The 19,665-nt window shown below is 34.2% G+C and overlaps 1 protein-coding gene across 2 annotated transcripts; it reads right to left on the bottom strand.

The window, feature by feature from the left end:
- Window positions 1-1,393: 1,393 nt before the first annotated feature.
- LOC114385077 (CSC1-like protein RXW8) lies at window positions 1,394-16,294 on the bottom strand. 2 transcript variants are annotated; one of them, XR_003660836.1, is made up of 12 exons: window positions 15,847-16,294; window positions 14,100-14,458; window positions 7,920-8,066; window positions 7,413-7,476; window positions 7,105-7,314; window positions 6,277-6,462; window positions 4,934-5,232; window positions 4,012-4,288; window positions 3,572-3,867; window positions 2,874-3,107; window positions 2,612-2,792; window positions 1,394-2,528 (listed from the first exon to the last, which is right to left on the bottom strand). XR_003660836.1 is itself a non-coding variant. In XM_028345043.1 (12 exons), exons 2-12 carry the CDS (start codon window positions 14,375-14,377, stop codon window positions 2,431-2,433), a joined length of 2,253 nt encoding a protein of 750 aa, XP_028200844.1. In that variant the 5' UTR covers window positions 14,378-14,458; window positions 15,847-16,290; the 3' UTR covers window positions 1,394-2,430. The 2 variants fall into 2 exon arrangements, 1 of the variants encoding a protein (XP_028200844.1); XM_028345043.1 differs by having other exon boundaries at window positions 3,589-3,867; window positions 15,847-16,290.
- Between the last annotated feature and the right edge of the window lie 3,371 nt (window positions 16,295-19,665).

Here is a 19,665-nt window from a genome sequence, read left to right as displayed (position 1 = left end):
GCTTTGCCTAACAGTATGATATGCGTCAAAGGAGGTGCAGTCTATGTTGTTGTTTGTTGAGTCGTGATTGGTTCATATGGTGATAGCAGTGCCGATGGAAGTGGCGGCAGGGCAGGGCACATCGGCAAAACTGCAAAAGCATGGCGGGGTAGGTGAGGATGACAGGGAACCTATTGAAGACGTAGGAATCGATGGAGATGAAGGAACATCCCACATAACAGTCCTTCCCCCTCACTCCACCGATCAATAGATCTGCTACAAAGGTTTCAGGAAACGCCGAGATCTGCGACCTGAAGAAGAAATCCCCGTTTGGCTCGACACCTTCCTTCCTGTGTGTGGATTGGAGCAAGGGTCAGAGATTCTAAATAAAAGATGAAGGGATTTTTGAAGTTACCAAGTTACGGATTGATTTTGAGTTTTAGAGATTTCTAAGGTTAACCAGAAATTTTCATGTTTTTTTTTTAAAAAAAATTTGGTTTAAATGATTTTGACTATTTTGAACCATACAAATCACATTTCTAAATTTTAATTAAAAACATTTAGGATCTTGTTTGAAAAACATGTGCTAATCACATTTGAAAAATGACTAAAAAAGAGTATTTTAAAAAAAAATTGAGAGGTAAAAAAAATAATTTTAAAAATTTGAAGGATAAAAAAAAACATGATTCTTAAAACTAAAAATATATTTAAATCTAAACATAATACAATTTAATTTACTGAATTCATTTTTTTACATATATTTGACATAATATATAATAAAGTTTAATTTACTGAATTTGTTGGGGGTTGTTACAACCAAAATGTAAAGAGAGCATTAGCTTGACCTCACTTATATTTTGAGGACCGTCAATTTACATATCTATACACAAAATGGGTATATTTTTCGAGTAAAAGTTTAGAGGAGTCAATCTTAGTTAATGATTAATTTTCTTTAATATGCATTCTCATTTCATTCTCTCTCTTCCTTTTGCTCGAAGTAATATGCAATGATATTTATACAAAATGGGTATATTTTTCGAGTAAAAATTGAGAGAAGTCAATCTTAGTTAATGATCAATTTCCTTTAATATCGCATTCTCACTTCATACTCTCTCTTCCTTTTGCTCGAAGTAATATGCTAATGATATCTAAAGTAATTATATTTGCATTTTGGTTTTTTCTTCTCACTTTTTGTTTTCCCATCACATTAGCTACCACATTTATATTTTTTCTTTTCTATCTATCTCTCTTTCCTTCACCCCAATCCACCTAAAAATGAAGTTCACACTTTTTTTTATCAAAAAACTCTTTAACAAAGGTGGGAATATTTCATTGAATGAGTAAAAGATGATAATAGTGGATAATATAAGATGAGAGTAAATGCATTAAACAAAAGTTAACACCTTTCTTTTTATCGGCAAAGAAATATGTATACTTATAATATTAGAACACAAGAAGGCCATTAAGTAATAACAATTAGCTATCACAGTACCCTGTCTGAGATGCCCTATCCCAACAAAACAACCGACATAAGATCTTGAATCTTAAGATATGCACACAAGTTGCATATAAGAAGATTCAAGACACAAAAGGCATACACATGTACACATAAACTACAGAAAAGCAAAGAGTTCCAATCCTACACTACAAAATGGATTGACTGCTATACCCCCTATCCCCGACATGCACGTATCCTGCGGCCAGACCAAAGCCAAATAAGACTACAACTGAGTACACAAATCAAGTTTGATAACCCCACATCCCTCCACAAAAGCTTAAGAAAATCTCTCCAGATTATATCCTTAACTTGCAACAAATCCCCTTCTACCATAAAGCTGAAAACTCCACACCTCTGTCGCAGCCAATATTAAACACGAGATATCAGTAGTTGAAGATGAACATCCACAGTACATGCAACAGTATTTGATTGCCACTGAGAGAAAGAGTGAGAAAAGCCCTCTGTTCCTAACCTTCAGAGTTGAGCCAGGACCACGCCAGAAACTTGGTTTCCTCTAGCAATTTATCTCCATCAAAGCTAAAGCAATTAAATACCCAATCATTCCTATGACATTATATACTCCAAACTATGACACACCAGATAATCTTCCAGATTTCTAATATTATTTGACTCAATACGCAAGGCAATGTTGCCAGAAGTGAGTTTCCACGGAGGATGGAAAAACTGTACAGATACCAAAGAGAGAATACCACTGCCACCAAATGCATAAAATTTTCGGGCATACAGACAGAATATGATGGATAGATCCAACCACATCACAGCCAAAAGGACAATTACAACTAATTGAAAATCATTTTAAAAAATAATTACAACTAAAAAAATTTATGAACAATATATCAAGAGACTTTCATCTTCATCTATAATTGATTAACTGTTCATGCATCGGCACACCATGATATTCTTATTCTTATACAATGTACAATTCTGAGTACTCATTGCTTTACACCAAGTACCGATTTATCTGAACTCAAACTCAATGAGCGTTGGACAGGCCGTGGTCTATCTTTTTGATTAATTTCCTTTTCATTGCCTGAGTGAAAAGCAAGCATTACTGAGTTATTAAACATTATCAGAAAAGTGAAATCACAAGGATTGTATGAAAGCAAAGCAAACCTTTCTCCATATCTTCTGATGAAGATGGACTGCTATCCTTGTCCTCATGAAGACTGACACATTTGGCTTGGCTTGTGGAATGTGGCATTAAACTGGACTGGTTGTAGGCTGAACACAAATGTTCATAAATTTCTTCCACCCTTCCGCAGTGCTCATCTCTCCGATCCAAGTCAATAAGAATCTAAAGCAAGCTTAATTAGTTTTAAGGGGTTGAATGACAGACAAGGGGTCAGGATAGGGGCAGCGAGAAAGGGAGTTTTACCTGTGCTGAATTGTTCCTAAATACTGGGAGAAACCGTTGCCTACAATACTGGTGAAATAGAAGTGTACCAATCAGCAGAGGAATGGTGAATCCAGATGTAACTGATGAGCGTTTGAGTCCAAACACCCCTAGCGCTATAAGTTGAGAAAATAGCAATGAAAAGACCGTTGTGTTGTGAACAATGGGCCAGTACTGTCCCCCACTATCGTATTTTGTAATGTATACATTGATAATCTGAAGAGAAAAAATATCTGTTAAATGGAAGCTCTTTATGAAGGTTAAAAATAAATCAAGGAATCACTAACATAGTGTTTAACTGAAAGAAATCAAGAGGATGGGAGGGATTATTTTGAAAATACTTTGTTTATTTCAAAATTTAAGAGGGTTGGGCAAGTTAACTTATAATTTTGAAATTCGTCCAATATTGGGGCTCTTAATTTGGCTTCCTCTAATATTGGACGAATTTGCAATCAGTAGACTCACCTTCTTCCCCAATAACTAATCACTCAAATCATAAAAAATTGTTAGGAAACAATCACTAATTTGTATGGCTAAGTCTATTAGATATTAACACCTAAAATAAAATATAACAAAAGAAACAAAAGCATCTCGATACACAAATTAGGTTAATTTTTATGCATAAATGAAGTAATTAAATGCAATAAACTCCATAATGAGGAAAAATACAAGACAAATACCTGATAGATTTACTAACCTGGTTTCGATAAACAAGGTAAGCAATGAAAAAGTAGATCAACAAGAAGGGCAACATTAAGGGTGCCAGAATAGCACAAGTGAACCCAAGGAATCCAAACAGTAAGATTCTTGGAACTTCTGTATGGTACGGAAAAGATAGGCTGCCATCAAGTGCATCTTCCTTAAGCCTGAGTATGAATCTCTGGAAAAGATTGCATAGTAGAGGGAAAATTTGCATAACTTCAACTGCCAAACTTGCCCAACCAGATGATAAAATGTAAGTTGTGAAGAAAGTAGCCTGCATACATCCAAGTGCATAAAAAATCATTTCAACAATACAACACAACAATACTCCATAACATGTCATATCCAAAGAATAAATCTAAATATAGGGTAAGAATTCAAAATTCACGCTATTCTTGTAGGAATTAAGATGCATCACCTGCAGTGGCACTGCCTTGGCAAGCTGGGCAGGCAGATCTGTTACACTAGAAAAGACTAAGAGCTGGCTGATTACAGAACCAGTAAATACATTAACAAAAAACACGTTCCAGATTGTGAAGTACAAGACTTTAAAACATGCACTCTTCTTCCTTTCACTACGGGAAATAGAACCCTCCACAGAAGACAATAGAATCATCACAGGTGGAACTGCGCACAAAAATAAAACCAATATCACACTTGGCAGGTAACCAGTCACCACCTGATTCACAAATTTCCTGCAAAAAAGAGTCAATTTACAGTGAACTTTATAGCATTTTAAAGTTAATAAGTACCTACCTAACAATTCATATCCCATGACTGAGTTCTCATATATTAGCTTATTATCATTTCAAATTTAACAAGAAAGCATGACATGTAAATACAAAATTTTTGTATTGCTTCTGTGAGAAATTATAAACTAAAAAAAGGTAGAATAAAAGGACAACCAATGAGCAACTTGTATGTGAATACTGACAATATCACTTCAAACAAGAAGCAGACATAATAATAACCAAAAGCTTGATAAAATATCAGATTTAAGAGCTTGGGAGAGTTCCAAATAATTTTTTCTTTTCAAATACTTAGTTTATGAATAATTGGCCACTCAAGTGGTTACACATGAACTACTCTCTCAACATAGTTCACTAGTTGAGAGGCTACTTGTTCCTAAACTACAATCAATTTCTTTTTGTAATTTTCACTAAAATCTTTATTGCTTATTAAAATGAAGTTGTACATTCATCAAGTAAATTAATGCACTAAGTCACATATTAAAATGAAGCTTTGCATACAAATTATCATGCATAATTCTTTCTTTCAAAATCCTGATTCATATAGAAGTCCATGACATTAGTCCCTTAATAGATGCAGCAACATCTTACTCTTTAAGTATCCCTGTCAGAAAAGGGAACATTTTCTGAAGTTTGTCTAGTTGAGTCAAGCCTTGTACAAATGTAACAGGGATAAGGAACACAAGCATGAAGGCAACCGAGGCCACAAGGGTAGCTATCTTACGGATCCAAAGTTGCCTATATGGTATGCAAATATTGGACCAATATACATCATGTGGTTCAGGAGCTACGTCTGTCACCCATAACATAGGGTTTGATGTCTGCAGTACCTGTGCAGCCGTAAGAGCAGCATACCGACTTTTAAAGAACACAAAAGCAGCGGGACATTCCTGTATCAGAAATCCAAACATGAAGCACAAATTAGTGGACACAAAATTTGTTGACATCACACAACCTGAAATATTTCTACAGCAACTAAATAAAAATAAAAATTGTAATGGCATAGATTTCATTACCTGGCATAACAAATCATGATAATAATACTATAAGCACACAGAAGAACAGAACAGAACACTATAATGACACAACATAAAATTATTCCAACTATGACTGCTTCCTGTGTGGCTGATACACAATAACACAAGTAGGAAACATCACAAATAAAATTTGAGATAAATTCAGAACCAAAATAATAAGATTGAAAAAGTCACAAATCAATCCAAAATATATACTGAACTTTCAAACACAAAAAACAAAGATTTCATATATTTTTCACCATGTAGGCATGCACCACATCAATCAACCTAGTATAATTGTTCTTCTTGGAATGCTAATTTTTCCAGCTATTAAGTAGCAACAAGAATGGTTCTTTTATCTCTAACACACCCACTCACACAGGAATCATTTAGATAAGAAACATGGACAATGCAGACTCAGATTACCATGCAATCATGTTTATTTACTTTCTTTTGCATGTGCTCATATTGGATATTAGTTACAAATAATGGGTTCTGCAAGGACCTTACTCTAGCCCACTTGACAAAAAGGCTCCAATACCATGGCAAGTACCAATTCATTTACAAAGCTTAAACCATTAGGTGTAGCTTCAAGAATGATTTTTATATCTCTAATGGACCTAATAGAATTCAGCTACATCAATGATTATTTGTTCGTCTATGTCACACTAGGAACTTGCTTATCAACATTCTAATTGAAAGGTAACATATAATACTTTTGATTTTGAGGCTTTGAAAAACTTCTATAGGGAATTAGTTTCAATTAAAATTTCCCTGGTTTACATTGGCTACATGTCAAAGAATGTACCAGAGAGAATATATTTAAATTTACAAACAAGGTGTTTCAATGTCAAATCAGGAAAAAGGAAGTTTACATTGTGTCATGACTATATAAACCAGTCCAGCCAGAAAAATTACCTTTTTTCCTGTATCTAAATGCAAGTCATTGTTGCATGTTCTCCCATGTGTACTACCCGTTTCAGTAGAAATCTTCTTAAAAGAAAATGTTGGTGCTCCATAACAGCAACATTTCGTAAAACTAGGCTTACAAGTCTTTTCCAATGAAGCATCTCTAATTACCTTACATATATGTTCAGCATCATCCTGGGGGGAGAAGATTAAAATAAAGTATAAGTAGCTGTTCTGGCAACAAGAGTTGTAAAAGTTTATATCATTGAATAAAATAATAACTACAGACTTGAATAGTTGAATGTCACAACAATATCTCCTAGTATACCACATAACATATCTCGTCTTTTCTTGTGTGTCCACGCATCTTAACATGCTCTTTTTTTTGCCACACCCACTTTTTCTTCTCTTGTCCCTTTAAAGCCCAACATTCATTATCATAGAGTATAACTAGTCATATATTGGTACAATAAAACTAAATGTAAAACCAGGCATGTCAAAATGAGAAAGGAACTTCCATTTCTGCTAAAGAGAATTCTAAAAATTTTAAAGTTCACTACGGAGAAAAGATACAGATACATTACCAAATCTACCCAATAAAGATAGAGCCAGAAAATGAAAGAAATGTAAATAATCATTTCCATAATAAACATGTATATCGGTTATATGTACCTTGAACCAAGTAATCATCTTAGACTACTGAAAAAACACACATTGACAGTTATGACTTCAATAAGTGATGGTAATCTAAGCAATAAACTTTACATAAGTATAAAATTGGCAAACAGTTTGATGCTTAACTGACAACAAAAAATTTAAAGGAGTTAAGAAGCCCACCTTCAGTTTTTGAACTTTACCAGACTTATAAATCATTTGGTGTGACAAATATGTTGATGCATGGTAATATGAGAAGAATTTTTTCACGGTTTCACAGTATGATTCTTCTGAAGACCAGGGAATTGATCGGACAAGAATTGTAAAATGACTTGGATTTGGAGGTGATCCAATAATATGTAGTAGCCTCAAATTAGTAATACTCTTATATTCCTAAATATAAACACCAATAAATCAATATTTAAGAATTAGCATAGTAAAACTAAAAAGAGGTAGAGAAGTTTATCTTGTAGATAAATTCAGATCCTTACAAAGTAAAGAAGAGCACAAGCTGATAATGTTATGATGTATAGTGCAAGACAATGAACCCAAAGCCTGATGACATGCAAAAGAATAAAAACAACATATAAGTAACTAGTATGGAGGTGTACCACTGAATAAAGCCATTAATTACTACTTTATTAACATCTTAAAATTAAAAAAAAAAAAAAAGCTAATACATAAAGGTGAATGACTCGGGTCAATAGAAATTCAAATTTCAAACAGTTCATTTTTTTTGTTTTGGAGGAAAAAAGACAGCACAAATAAACTTCCCATTCCCCAATATAGAAAAGTTGGGTAGTTTACTCAGCCATGGGAGGAAAAGTCTAATGAGAAAGCAGATCCACATTTTTCTTTGAGAGCATTGTTCATTCCTGATTATGAAAATTCAAGTAACCTAGGAAAAGTCTATTGTATTTCTCAACTTGTACACTTTTTTGGCTATTTCTAATTAACATAATTTACACTTCCATTGAAAAATAAGATATAACTCATACCACTTTGATCCTTCTTTGACATTCTCAATGGTAAATACTTCCAGCGACTCGAAAGGTATATTCTTACGCATTCCGCCCATACCATTGTAATTTACAGGAAGCACCATAACAGTGCATATGGCAGCAGCAATGGAAAACACTTGAATACTGAAGTAGACAATGGCAACATTACAGTTAGTAACGCCACAAGATGGACAATCAAATTTCCTTTAGGCATAATTTTTATTTGATATACTGTATGATGAACTAATTTTGATTTGAATAAAAAAATGGAGCTGAAACCAAACACATAAAAACCAAGGCATAACAAAAGCTGCATATGGTAATTTATCATACTCAATAGAAAACTACATAATTTTATAAAGGACAAAATGCCCGCTCACACTTAGCTTCATTAATTTGTTTTGGTACTTCATGGATACTGGGTTACCTATATCAATTATATTTAGTCAATAGTATTAGAGTATGCTGTTAGTCAACTGTGAAAACAGTTCTGTAAACTAATTGTAATGGCTGTTAGCTTATGCTAACAACACCTATCTTAGAGTTGGTTAGAATCAGTTAAAATCAGTTAGGTTCTGTTAGTTAGTTACAATTCTGTTACAATAACAGAACAGAGGTCTATATATATCTCTTTTATAACCTTCTGTAATTAAGTTTTGATAATCAATAAAATTAGCCTTTATGCTCAACAAGTTTTCTCTTCCTTCTCTCACTCTCAGTTTATTCAACATGGTATCTAGAGCCATTTTTTCGAATTCCTAGTTCCTTTACAAGGTCCAGTGTTCTGTGTTCATGGGTTCCGCTCCTTCCAGTTCAGTTCCTCAATCATTTCCCAACTCTGTGGCTGAAAAACTTGATGATTCCAACTATCTTCACTGGCATCAGCACGTTGAACCAGTTATCAAGTCACATAGATTGCAACGTTTCATGGTTAATCCGATTATTCCTCCTCATTATCTCACAGAAGATGATCGTGTTGCTGATCATATCAACCCTGATTATGAAGCCTGGGAAGTCCAAGATCAAACACTCCTGGTATGGCTGCAGTCAACTCTTTCTAAATCAGTGTTGTCGCATGTTCTTGGTTCATATCATTCCTATCAAGTTTGGAATAAAATTCATGAGCATTTTAGCCTTCACATGAAAACTCGAGCACGACAACTGCGCACTGCCATGAGAGCAATTACTCTTGACAGCAAAACAATTGAGGAGTACTTGCGAAAAATCAAAGGGTTTGTGGATGAACTTGTTGGTGTTGGTGTCCCTGTTCGTCATGAGGAATATGTTGACGCACTGCTTGAAGGACTGCCATCGGATTACGCGTCGGTGGTTTCTATTATCGAAAGCAAAAAGTGAACTCCGTCCATCGCAGAGATTGAAGTGTTGCTCTACGGACATGAAACTCGACTCATGCACTACGACAAGAAGCACAGGTGATGAACTCTGCTTCGATGAATTACATGCAAGGCTATTTGTATCCAAACACCTATAAAAAAATTGGTGATTCTGGTGGTTCTCGCGGTGCATATGGTCCTGGTGGTAGTCGTGGTGCCTTTTCGGACCGTGGTGCGGGCCGTGGTGGTGGTGGCTCCAACCGAGGTCGTGGTGGTGAACGATTTGCAAATTTTCAATGTCAAATATGTCTCAAATTTGGGCACACAGCTAATGTTTTTCATTTTCGGTCTGATGTGACCTTCCATCCTCATGAATCTTTAACTTTCATTGATCCACTACATTACAGCCTATCCCATACTCTACTGGTTCAGTCAGAACCTCAAACACCTGGGTTAATCCGAATTCTAAGAATTCTGGTCCAAGTCATAGTCAACCCAGTGCCATGCTCACTAGTTCAACCTCTCAAGGGAATGGGCAACCTGGTACCACCTGGATTCCAGATTCTGGAGCCAGCTTTCATGTAACTTGAAACTCACAGAATATTAAACAATTCACTCACTTTGATGGACCAGATCAAATATTCATAAGCAATGGTGAAGGTTTGAGTATTTCTAACACTGGTTCTGCATCATTTATATCTCCTAATGATGTTGGCATAACCTTTAAACTTCACAAGTTACTACATGTTCCTTCAATTTCGAAAAATTTGTTAAGTGTTAGTCAATTTGCCAAAGATAACTCTGTTTTCTTTGAACTTCACCCTCATGTATGTCTTGTAAAATCTCAGGAGACCAATAAGATCTTTCTTAAAGGAGTTGTTGGTGCTGATGGACTTTACTCCTTTCATAATCTTAAGCTTCAAAAGAGTCCTTCACTGTTGATGTTTGTTGTTTCAAGTGCTGCCTCTCCAAGTTCAACTCTCACTGTTAATAATAATAGTTCTACTATAATGTCTGATTTTGTTTCTTCTTCTCTCAGTATTGCTAATCTCTGGCATGCTAGGTTAGGGCATCCTAATGATCATGTAATGAAACTTGTTCTCAATCATTGTAATACTTCTTCATCAAATAAAAATTCCACAGAGTTTTGTGCTTCTTGTTGTATGGGTAAATCTCATAGATTACCTTCTCATACTTCTACTTTTGTCTATTCTCCTTTAGAGCTCATTTTTATAGATTTGTGGGGACCTTTTCATATTACCTCACATTCTGATTATAAATATTATGTCTCTTTCATTGATGCTTTCTCTAGGTATACTTGGATATATCCTATAAAGTCCAAAGCTGAAACCATGTCTGTTTTTCAAACTTTCAAGTCCATGGTTGAACTACAGCTTAACCTCAAAATCAAAAGTGTCCAGTCTAATTGGGGAGGTGAATACAGACCCTTTTCCACACTTTTAGCCTCTTTTGGCATTTCTCACAGACTTATCTGTCCTCATACTCATCATCAAAATGGTGTGGTTGAGAGAAAGCATAGACATATAATTGATCTGGGTCTCACATTGCTGCATCATGCATCTTTACCTTTGCAATTTTGGGATTATGCTTTTACTACATCTATTTATCTCATTAACAGGTTTTCCACTACTTCTCTAAAATTTGTCACTCCCTTTGTTAGCTTGTTTAAAAAGGAACCTGATTATTATTTTCTAAAACTTTTGGGTGTGCATGTTTTCCTTTATTGAGACCATATCATACACATAAACTGAATTTCCATTCTCAAGAATGTTTATTCCTAGGGTATTCCTCTTCCCACAAGGGTTACAAATGTTTATCTTCTTATGGTAAAGTGTACATTTCTAAAGATGTTTTGTTCAATGAGTTAAGGTTCCCCTATTCTGATCTGTTTCCCACTTCTACTAGTTCAGTCAGTAACCTTGATTCCTACTTTAGTCTCAATCCAAATCTTTCTCCACTCTTTATCTCTTCCGTTTCTCAAACATCTCAAGTGTCTGATACAGCTTCTGTTCCCCTTGTTCCTCTTGGGTTTTCTCCTTTATCAACTCAGTCTTCTGGCAACACTGAGTCTGTACCTCAAAATTCTACTTCCACTGTGTCTGTCTCTGTTCAGCCTGTCAATTCAAACTCTACCACCCTTGCTTCATCCTCTTCAGAATCTATTTCTGTACCAGTCAATACTCATCCTATGCAAACAAGGTCTAAGTCTGGTATTCACAACCCTAGGTTACATCCTTCTCTGTTTCTTACTCATTCTGAGCCTAAAACTGTAAAACAGGCTTTGGCAAATGAAGATTGGCTCACTGCTATGCGACAAGAGTATAATGCCCTGCTAAAGAACAAAACTTGAGACTTGGTATCATTACCTCCTAATAGGCAAGCTATTGGTTGTAAATGGGTTTTCAGGGTAAAGGAAAATGCTGATGGTTCCATTAACAGGTTCAAAGCTCGATTGGTAGCCAAAGGATTTCATCAAGTGCATGGTTTTGATTTTCATGAAACCTTTTCTCCTGTGATCAAACCTGTTACTATTCGGATCATCCTTACTTTGGCTTTGTCTCATGGGTGGAAATTATTTCAACTTGATGTCAATAATGCTTTTCTGAATAGGTCACTTGAAGAAACTGTTTTCATGACTCAGCCTCCTGGTTTTGAAGTTACAAATAAGTCATTGGTATGCAAACTCAACAAAGCCATTTATGGCTTAAAACAGGCTCCAAGGCAGTGGTTTATCAGGCTAAAATCTACTTTACTGTAGTTTGGTTTTATTGGAAGCAATAGTGATTCATCTTTATTCATTTTTCGCCAACAAATGAATGTTGTTTATCTCCTTGTCTATGTGGATGATATCATTCTAACAGGTAGTTCACCTTCACTAATACAGCAAATTACATACAAGTTAAACACTGCTTTTTCATTCAAGCAGCTTGGTCATCTAGATTATTTCCTGGGTTTGAAAATCAAGAATCTACCCAACAGTTCTATCCTTATGACTCAGACCAAATACATTAGAGATTTACTTCACAAGACTAACATAGCTGAAGCTCACTCTATCTCTTCTCCAATGGTATCCAACTACAAGTTGTTTCGACATGGTGCTGATGCTTTTCATGATCCAACCTTATACAGGTTTGTAGTTGGTGCATTACAGTATGCTACCCTTACTAGACCTGAGATCAGTTTTGCTGTCAACAAAGTTTGCCAATTTATGGCAACTCCTTTGGATTCTCACTAGACAGTGGTAAAAAGGATATTAAGGTATCTGAAGGGCACTTTGTTTCATGGTTTGCTTCTTCAACCTACATCTGTTACAAAGCCCTTAGTTATTTGAGCTTTTTGTGATGCTGACTAGGCATCAGATGTGGACGACAGGCGCTCTACCTCAGGGACTGCTATTTTTCTTGGTCCAAACTTAATCTCTTGGTGGTCTCGAAAGCAGAAAGTTACTGTCAGGTCTAGTACAGAAGCTGAGTATCGCAGTATAGCTTAGACTTCCACTGAATTAACTTGGATTCATACTCTGCTAACAGAATTGCAAGTTTCATTCACTACTCCTGTTATTTTTTGTGATAATCAGAGTGCAGTTTCTATTGCACACAATTCAATTTTTCACAGCCGTACCAAACACATGGAAATTGATGTCTTTTTTGTGAGAGAAGATTTTGGCCAAGCAGCTTACTATTGTCCACGTTCCAGCTCTAGATCAGTGGGCTGATATTCTCACCAAGCCTCTTTCTGCATCATGATTTGAAGTTCTTCGAGGAAAACTCAATGTGAAGAATGTTTCTCCTGAAAACTCTTCCCCTTAAGTTTGAAGGGGGGTATTAGAGTATGCTGTTAGTCAACTGTGAAAACAATTCTGTAAACTAATTGTAAGGGCTGTTGGCTTTTGCTAACAGCATCTATCTTAGAGTTGGTTAGAATCAGTTAAAGTTGGTTAGAATCAGTTAGAGTTGGTTAGGTTTTGTTAGTTAGTTACAATTCTGTTACAATAACAGAAATGAGGTCTATATATACCTCTTTTATAACCTTTTGTAATTAACTTTTGATAATCAATAAAATTAGCCTTTATGCTTAACAAGTTTTCTCTTCCTTCTCTCACTCTCAGTTTATTCAACAAACAGCAATCTTGCTTCTATCTCTGAGCACAAATCTCAATTCTTGTTATTGACATAAATTTTTAAGCAAATGCCTTCTTATGCAGGCACAAAACCATCAGTAAAGGTGATAGATTAATAGATGAACATTTGTCATATTATATGATATCACACCATAAAATTTATTTAAATTATAATTTAAGTATTTGTTCCATTCCATCTGACAGCATAATATGCAATCAAGTATCACTTTTAGATGAATATTCTATTTCCAAGCTAGTTTCAATGTTTAGATGCCTTTTAACCCAAAGGGCTCAAAAGAGTGACTTTCATGAGAATTTGTTTCTGAAGCAAGGTAAAATCATTTACAAAATGATAACATTGAACAACACAATTTGCATGTTAATTAAAACTGACCAGAGAGGTTTTAATGGTGAACAATGCAGGTGAGATGTCATCAAATATATACTTCTTACATGTATTCGTAGAGACATCAATTGAATCTAGACTATAGAGAGTAGACTGAAAATATCCATTAGAATGAGCTTAATAACATTTCACTTCTACTTAACTAGGTATCAGAAATCTTGATAGTTGATGGGCATCTGAAGATTTCAGATTAAAAAAATTAACAGATAAGAAAACAATTCACTCTAGCACACTGTTATTATTATAGCACAAGGCACACAGATAAAACTATTCAAATCTTGGAAGGATTGAACAACCTGAACACAAGTATCCTCACGAAAACCACAGCATCCAAGCCACCAATGGCCAGTATCTCATCCTCAGATGTTTCCCATGCTTTCAATATCCAGCTAGGGGAGGGAACAAATCTTTCCAAGCAGAGATCAATGCGTCTTGAATGCTGAGAGGCTAGTCTCCTTCCAAAGTACACATTAACATTGCTGGGTTGTTTTCTTAATACAGAATAAAATGAAAAGAGCACCACACACACAGCAATATTAATTCCAGCAGAAGTTAAAAGAGCAGCAATGTCCATCCCTGCTCACTGTACTTCAAAACTTGATGCATCTCATTACCCGAGAAGAAAGACATTTGAAATCCAAACCATACCCATCACCTGAAAGTGTATATATTCCAAACAATGTCTCCGTCAGAAATGTATTTCTTTGGACAAGTACAGTAATGCAACATTGAAAAATCTTTTCATTTAATTTATTAAAGTGCAACAGGATTTCTGTCTGTAACTATGAGATTTTTAACTATGCCACAATAGGCAACAGTACAGAGACGCAAAGGATTGAAGTGAAAAAAGGATAATTCACTCGAAAGCTTTAACAATAACAGACCCACTTGCTGAGAGTTAAAGAAGTAAAGTTAAAAGAACCAGAAACTAGAATAATTTACTTTGACATTCTACAGTCATGACTCAGGAAGATACATTATACACATGCATAAAATTTATATCACAAAGTATAATGTTTCAACATCCTAACAGTCCACCATGCAGCTTGCACTTGAGAGAGAAGAATTCAAAATAAGAATAATATGCATTGGTGATGACATTACATTGGCAACAACATTCTTACTCAATAACCCAATCCAGCTGCAAGTTATGGAGGATTCGATGAGAGCACTATGCACAAGTATGCAGAGTCGCTTGGCATCAAGTTTCACAAACTTCTCAATCCCCTTTTCCAACTTCCCAACAGATACCACAAAAAAGCCCATTTAAAAGTTCCATTTAGAATCACTATTAGTTGTAACTCACTATTTGAATTGATTTAAAAATCACATCTCAACTTATTTTTTTAAAAAAAGACATCCGATTGATTTACACATAAAAAAATTCTAATGTTCTTCGGAACACAATAAGAGTTAAAGACAAATTGAATTGGTCTTATATCGGCCATTTTACTTAATTAGCCTTACTACAATAAGTAGATGACCTAACAAATAAGGGGAGAAGAAGTCAAATCTAACAACTAAAACTAAATTAGATCAATTCACAAAATATTTTATCCCAAACACACTCCTAAATGCTCAATTTTACTAATTAATAAATCCAAAATCAAATTCGCAAAACCCTGCTCAGTTCCCATGCTGGAGGAGATAAACTTGAATAATGTACAAAACTAAAACACAGGATTCAGAAGCCGGAAAAAAAAAAGAGCAAAACCAGTTCAGTAAATATCAGTTCCGCTAATTAGTTGAATCAAACAAACTTAAGATTCTAGAGTTATCTGTCTAAACAACAAGAACAGATTCACAATTTCATACACATCGCCAAAACAGATTCAAACTAACAGCTTTTAAACCAAACACAATAATAAGCACACAAAAAAGTTCGAATCAAACAAAACTCCATAACAACAAATAAACAAAACGGAAACTGTTAACTCTGAATGAATCGATAAAAGAGACAAAACCGAAACGATTCTAGAAGAAACTAACAATCTGAATCCGAATCCGAATTAAAAGTCAAAAGAACAAGGAAGCATAATGTACCAGCACAGCACAGGAATGCACAATTCGTCGACGAAGATGGATCAATCAGCGAAGCTTGGTAGAATTAATAGAAGAAGCGACAAAATGCTGAATTGAAAAGCAAACCACGCTTAAAAGTCAAAACTCGCAGAGCAATGCCGCGAGCCTTGCTTCTACTTCACAATGACGTACGTTTAATAATATAAGGCAAAAGTATCGATTCCACGGCAACGAACAAAAAAGGAAACCCTAACTTTTGAGGTTTGTTTGGTTTTGTTTTTCAGTCACAGTGCATTTTTGTTGATTCCTACTCTTTTTTCTTTTTTTTTTTTCTCTTTCTCATTCATTTTCTTTCTCAATTGCCTTGCCAGCGAACACGCAATTAGTTAAAGCGTAGACATAATAATGATTAATCATAATCACAGAAAAGCCACGTTATAGTTATAAAATAAATGGTTTGATTCATGAAATGAATCATACAAGCATGCATATGGTGATTGGTACTTGTTTGGTTTGAAAGAAAAAGCGGGAGTAACGGATTCGCCACGTGGCGGACACCGAGGCGCCAACCTCTCGAGCGCGTGATGCAGAGCGTGTAACCGCTTACGAGAGCTTTTTCCGGATACGCTGCGTCGCGGATCATGACGCAGCGCTACGCCAGCGCGGGCGAGGAGCTGCCACGTGGAACGTGATGAGAAAGAATATTGGTTTCTTCTAGCTGCTGGCGTTGCTTAACACTTGTTGGGTAGGATTTTTTAATCGCTTAACTAAAGACGTAGTGGGATTGAAAACACGTTTGGTCGGTTGATCTGCGCCATACACGCTTTCTTTGGGCCCACTGTTGAAGAAATTGGACTAAATGGGCTTTCGTGTTCGTCTAAAACTCTCATTTCAAAACAATTCTTTTTGTTGTGGAGATTTCAAAACAATTCTGGAAAATCATGGAACCCAATATATAGTTTTTGGAAAAATATTTACTTTTGTCCTTCAAATTGTGAAGCAATTTGATTCATCACAGATACAAAATTTGGATTTATTAATCCGAATGTAAAAAAAAATGCAACATAGAGATCTGTGTATAATTTAATGATAAACTAGTCCTTAAATTTTGTAACTTAATATCAAATTATTTTCAAAAAATACATTTTATTATCAAATTCATCCTTAAAAATTATAACTTAATCATAAAATGATCTCTCAAATTAAACCATAGAACTCATTTGTTACAATTTTTACACATTCAAAAATTAAATTTAAATTTTCTACATTTTGGATATCAATTTATCATCATCTCACATTTTCAGCCATCAAAATAGATTAATTTTTTCAAAGTATATATTTTTTAATTAGAGTATCTTCTGGTCAAAAGTCTGAGATTAATTGTTTGAGTTAATGAAATTTATTTAAAAAATTGTCATTTTTAAACAAATATTTTTAGTTAGATATTTAAGTAAAATGATTATTTGTCAATCATATGTATTGTATTGAATATAATAATTGATGGAAAGGAGCTGTGAATACATGTAAATTGGACTTGAAGACAATTTTTTGTATATTATATTTGTCATTTTACAACAAAAAGATTGATAAAAAAAATATGGAACACAATATTTGATGGGGAAAACTCTGGAGGAGATATATACTTGGATGGATTATTTGAGGACCCTTTTTCATACGTGTCTTTGAAACCTTTTTATATGGGAATAAATAATTATGGCTGTTCAGCAAAAACCATGTATATTATGAGTTCATTGAACAATATAAACCATTTATTCAGTGATTGGGTCGTTGAAAATCTAGGGAGACATGCAACAATTGTTTTCTATTTTTGGTTTCGGCGTTAAGTCAAATATAATCAACCCATCTGTCTCAAATGTGCTTAAATTTCTTATTCCCAAAACCACACCCTACCTTAAAGCTCGATTCGTCAAATATTATCGACCCACTATAATCTGTGCTTTCCCAAGACGCAACCAACAGCTACACCACTTGAAATACAGGGTGGTTTGGTGAATGTTAATGAGAGTCGAAGTGTGGATGGAAGTGAAGAGTAGCATTACTATTTTGTCAATTTGATGGATGGAAATCAAAATAGAATAAAAGGCTGGAAATTGTTTCAGTTTGGAATTGAACTCCAATCTATGTAGTGGTCCATTTTTGCTCAAGTATTGGAACAACCTAAGTTATAAGTGTCGATGGAAGTCTATCTTGACAAGAATAATAACACATTCTTTAATATTTTTTTGAATATACTTTTTTATGATCGACTAAAATTTATTGAAAATCATAATTTTTTTTTAGTTTAATTGGTTTAATAATTTTTTATTCTGATTTTATAGTTTTCAATAAATTTTAATCAACAATAAAATATATATTAAAAGAAATATGTAAAAAAAAATGTGTTATTAACCTTTCTGTAATATACATTGGTAAACAGTAAATCACACATAGCAAAAAGTTACTCTGTAGTTATATCAAGAATTCAAGATAGAGTATTATTACCCTTGAAAAGCATGTCTCCTGCTAAAGAATTCAATTAATCTCAAATTTCTATAAATATAAACAATGCCATAGCAACAAAAAGTAAACATTTATCATAAATTATCATCCTGGCAGAATCTTTTCTGAGTTTAGCATTGAAATGTCTCTTTTACAAGTACTCACCCATTTCTCACAATTTTAAAATAATATTTTTTTAAAAATGAAACTAAATTGTGGGTATAGATATAAATAAGAAAAAAAATATTGAAACAAAATTTTGCATGAGATGATGGAAGCAACAATTTATTTCAGTCACTGTACTAAAATTTGAAAATGACACCTTATATATGTACAAAATGTAAAAGGTGTTCATATTACAAGTCTTATTAGAACTCCTTAGTGTTTTTTTTTTCTTTTATCACGAGGCCTTGCCAAAGAACTCGCAACCAAAAGGATGACTATAGGCCTTGGTCCACTCAAGTGTTTCATTCTCATCAACGTTTACCTGAAAGAATCTTTTTTTACTTTTAGCATTGAAATGTCTTTTTTACAAGAACTTGCCATTTCTCACAATTTCAAACTAACACTCCTTCCAGTCATATTTATGAGACCCAAAACGAAAGTGATACTTGGTTTTTTTTATAAGAGCCAATCCATAATCCATAATGTATCTTACAATAATTATTTGACTAAATATTGGAACATAATTTTGCAAGAGATGATGGAAGCAAGAGTTGATTTTAGTTACGGTACTAAAAATTAGATATGTCACCTTATGTATCTACAAAATGTAATATTACAAGTCTTATTAGAACTACTTAATTTTTTTTTTTTTATCTTAACCTGTATATTTTATCTTCTATGAAAGTGCCTTTTATTTTTTATTTAACGTTATAATTAGTTAAAAACAAAATTGACCGTTCATTTATAAAACATTTTTCTTACGTCACGCAGTTCATAAATATTTATGTTAGTGCAATTTAAGTCATATATTATTTTGTTTCCATTTTAAGTATCAAGTATGCACAAGCGTCACGCTAAATCCTTCAGGAGACACCAACTTTTACGCATAGGTGGTTCCTTTCTAAAATGGCTTTTCTTTTTTATCTGAAATTCGTGTCATTAATTCTCCTGCTTATGATATGTTGCTAGTATCTTCAGGAAAGCTTAATGGTGGGACTTGGCAACACAGCTTCGGCTAGTTATAAAATCTTATTTTACCAGCTTAAAAGTTTGTTCAAGAAAAATGGACATGATAGGTAACTTTGTTTAAACGTATTTATTGAAAAAAAAACATTTGTTTTACTAAATAAGTAACTTCCTATTTTCTTACTATCTTTTATCTAAACTTCTGTTTAA

Source organism: Glycine soja, chromosome 14, assembly GCF_004193775.1.
Source record: "Glycine soja cultivar W05 chromosome 14, ASM419377v2, whole genome shotgun sequence".
In the NCBI taxonomy this organism is placed as follows: domain Eukaryota; kingdom Viridiplantae; phylum Streptophyta; class Magnoliopsida; order Fabales; family Fabaceae; genus Glycine; species Glycine soja.
The sequence above is the reverse complement of the archived record's forward strand: the minus strand, read 5'-3'. Positions and strand labels throughout refer to the sequence as shown.

Excerpts from the sequence above, each read along its gene's own strand:
- LOC114385077 (XM_028345043.1), bottom strand. The coding sequence starts at position 14,377 with ATGGACATTGCTGCTCTTTTAACTTCTGCTGGAATTAATATTGCTGTG. Across the intron at positions 8,067-14,099 it reads GTGAGGATACTTGTGTTCAG|TATTCAAGTGTTTTCCATTG; the intron begins GTTGTTCAATCC and ends TGTCTACTTCAG. Across the intron at positions 2,529-2,611 it reads ATCAGAAGATATGGAGAAAG|GCAATGAAAAGGAAATTAAT; the intron begins GTTTGCTTTGCT and ends CTTTTCACTCAG.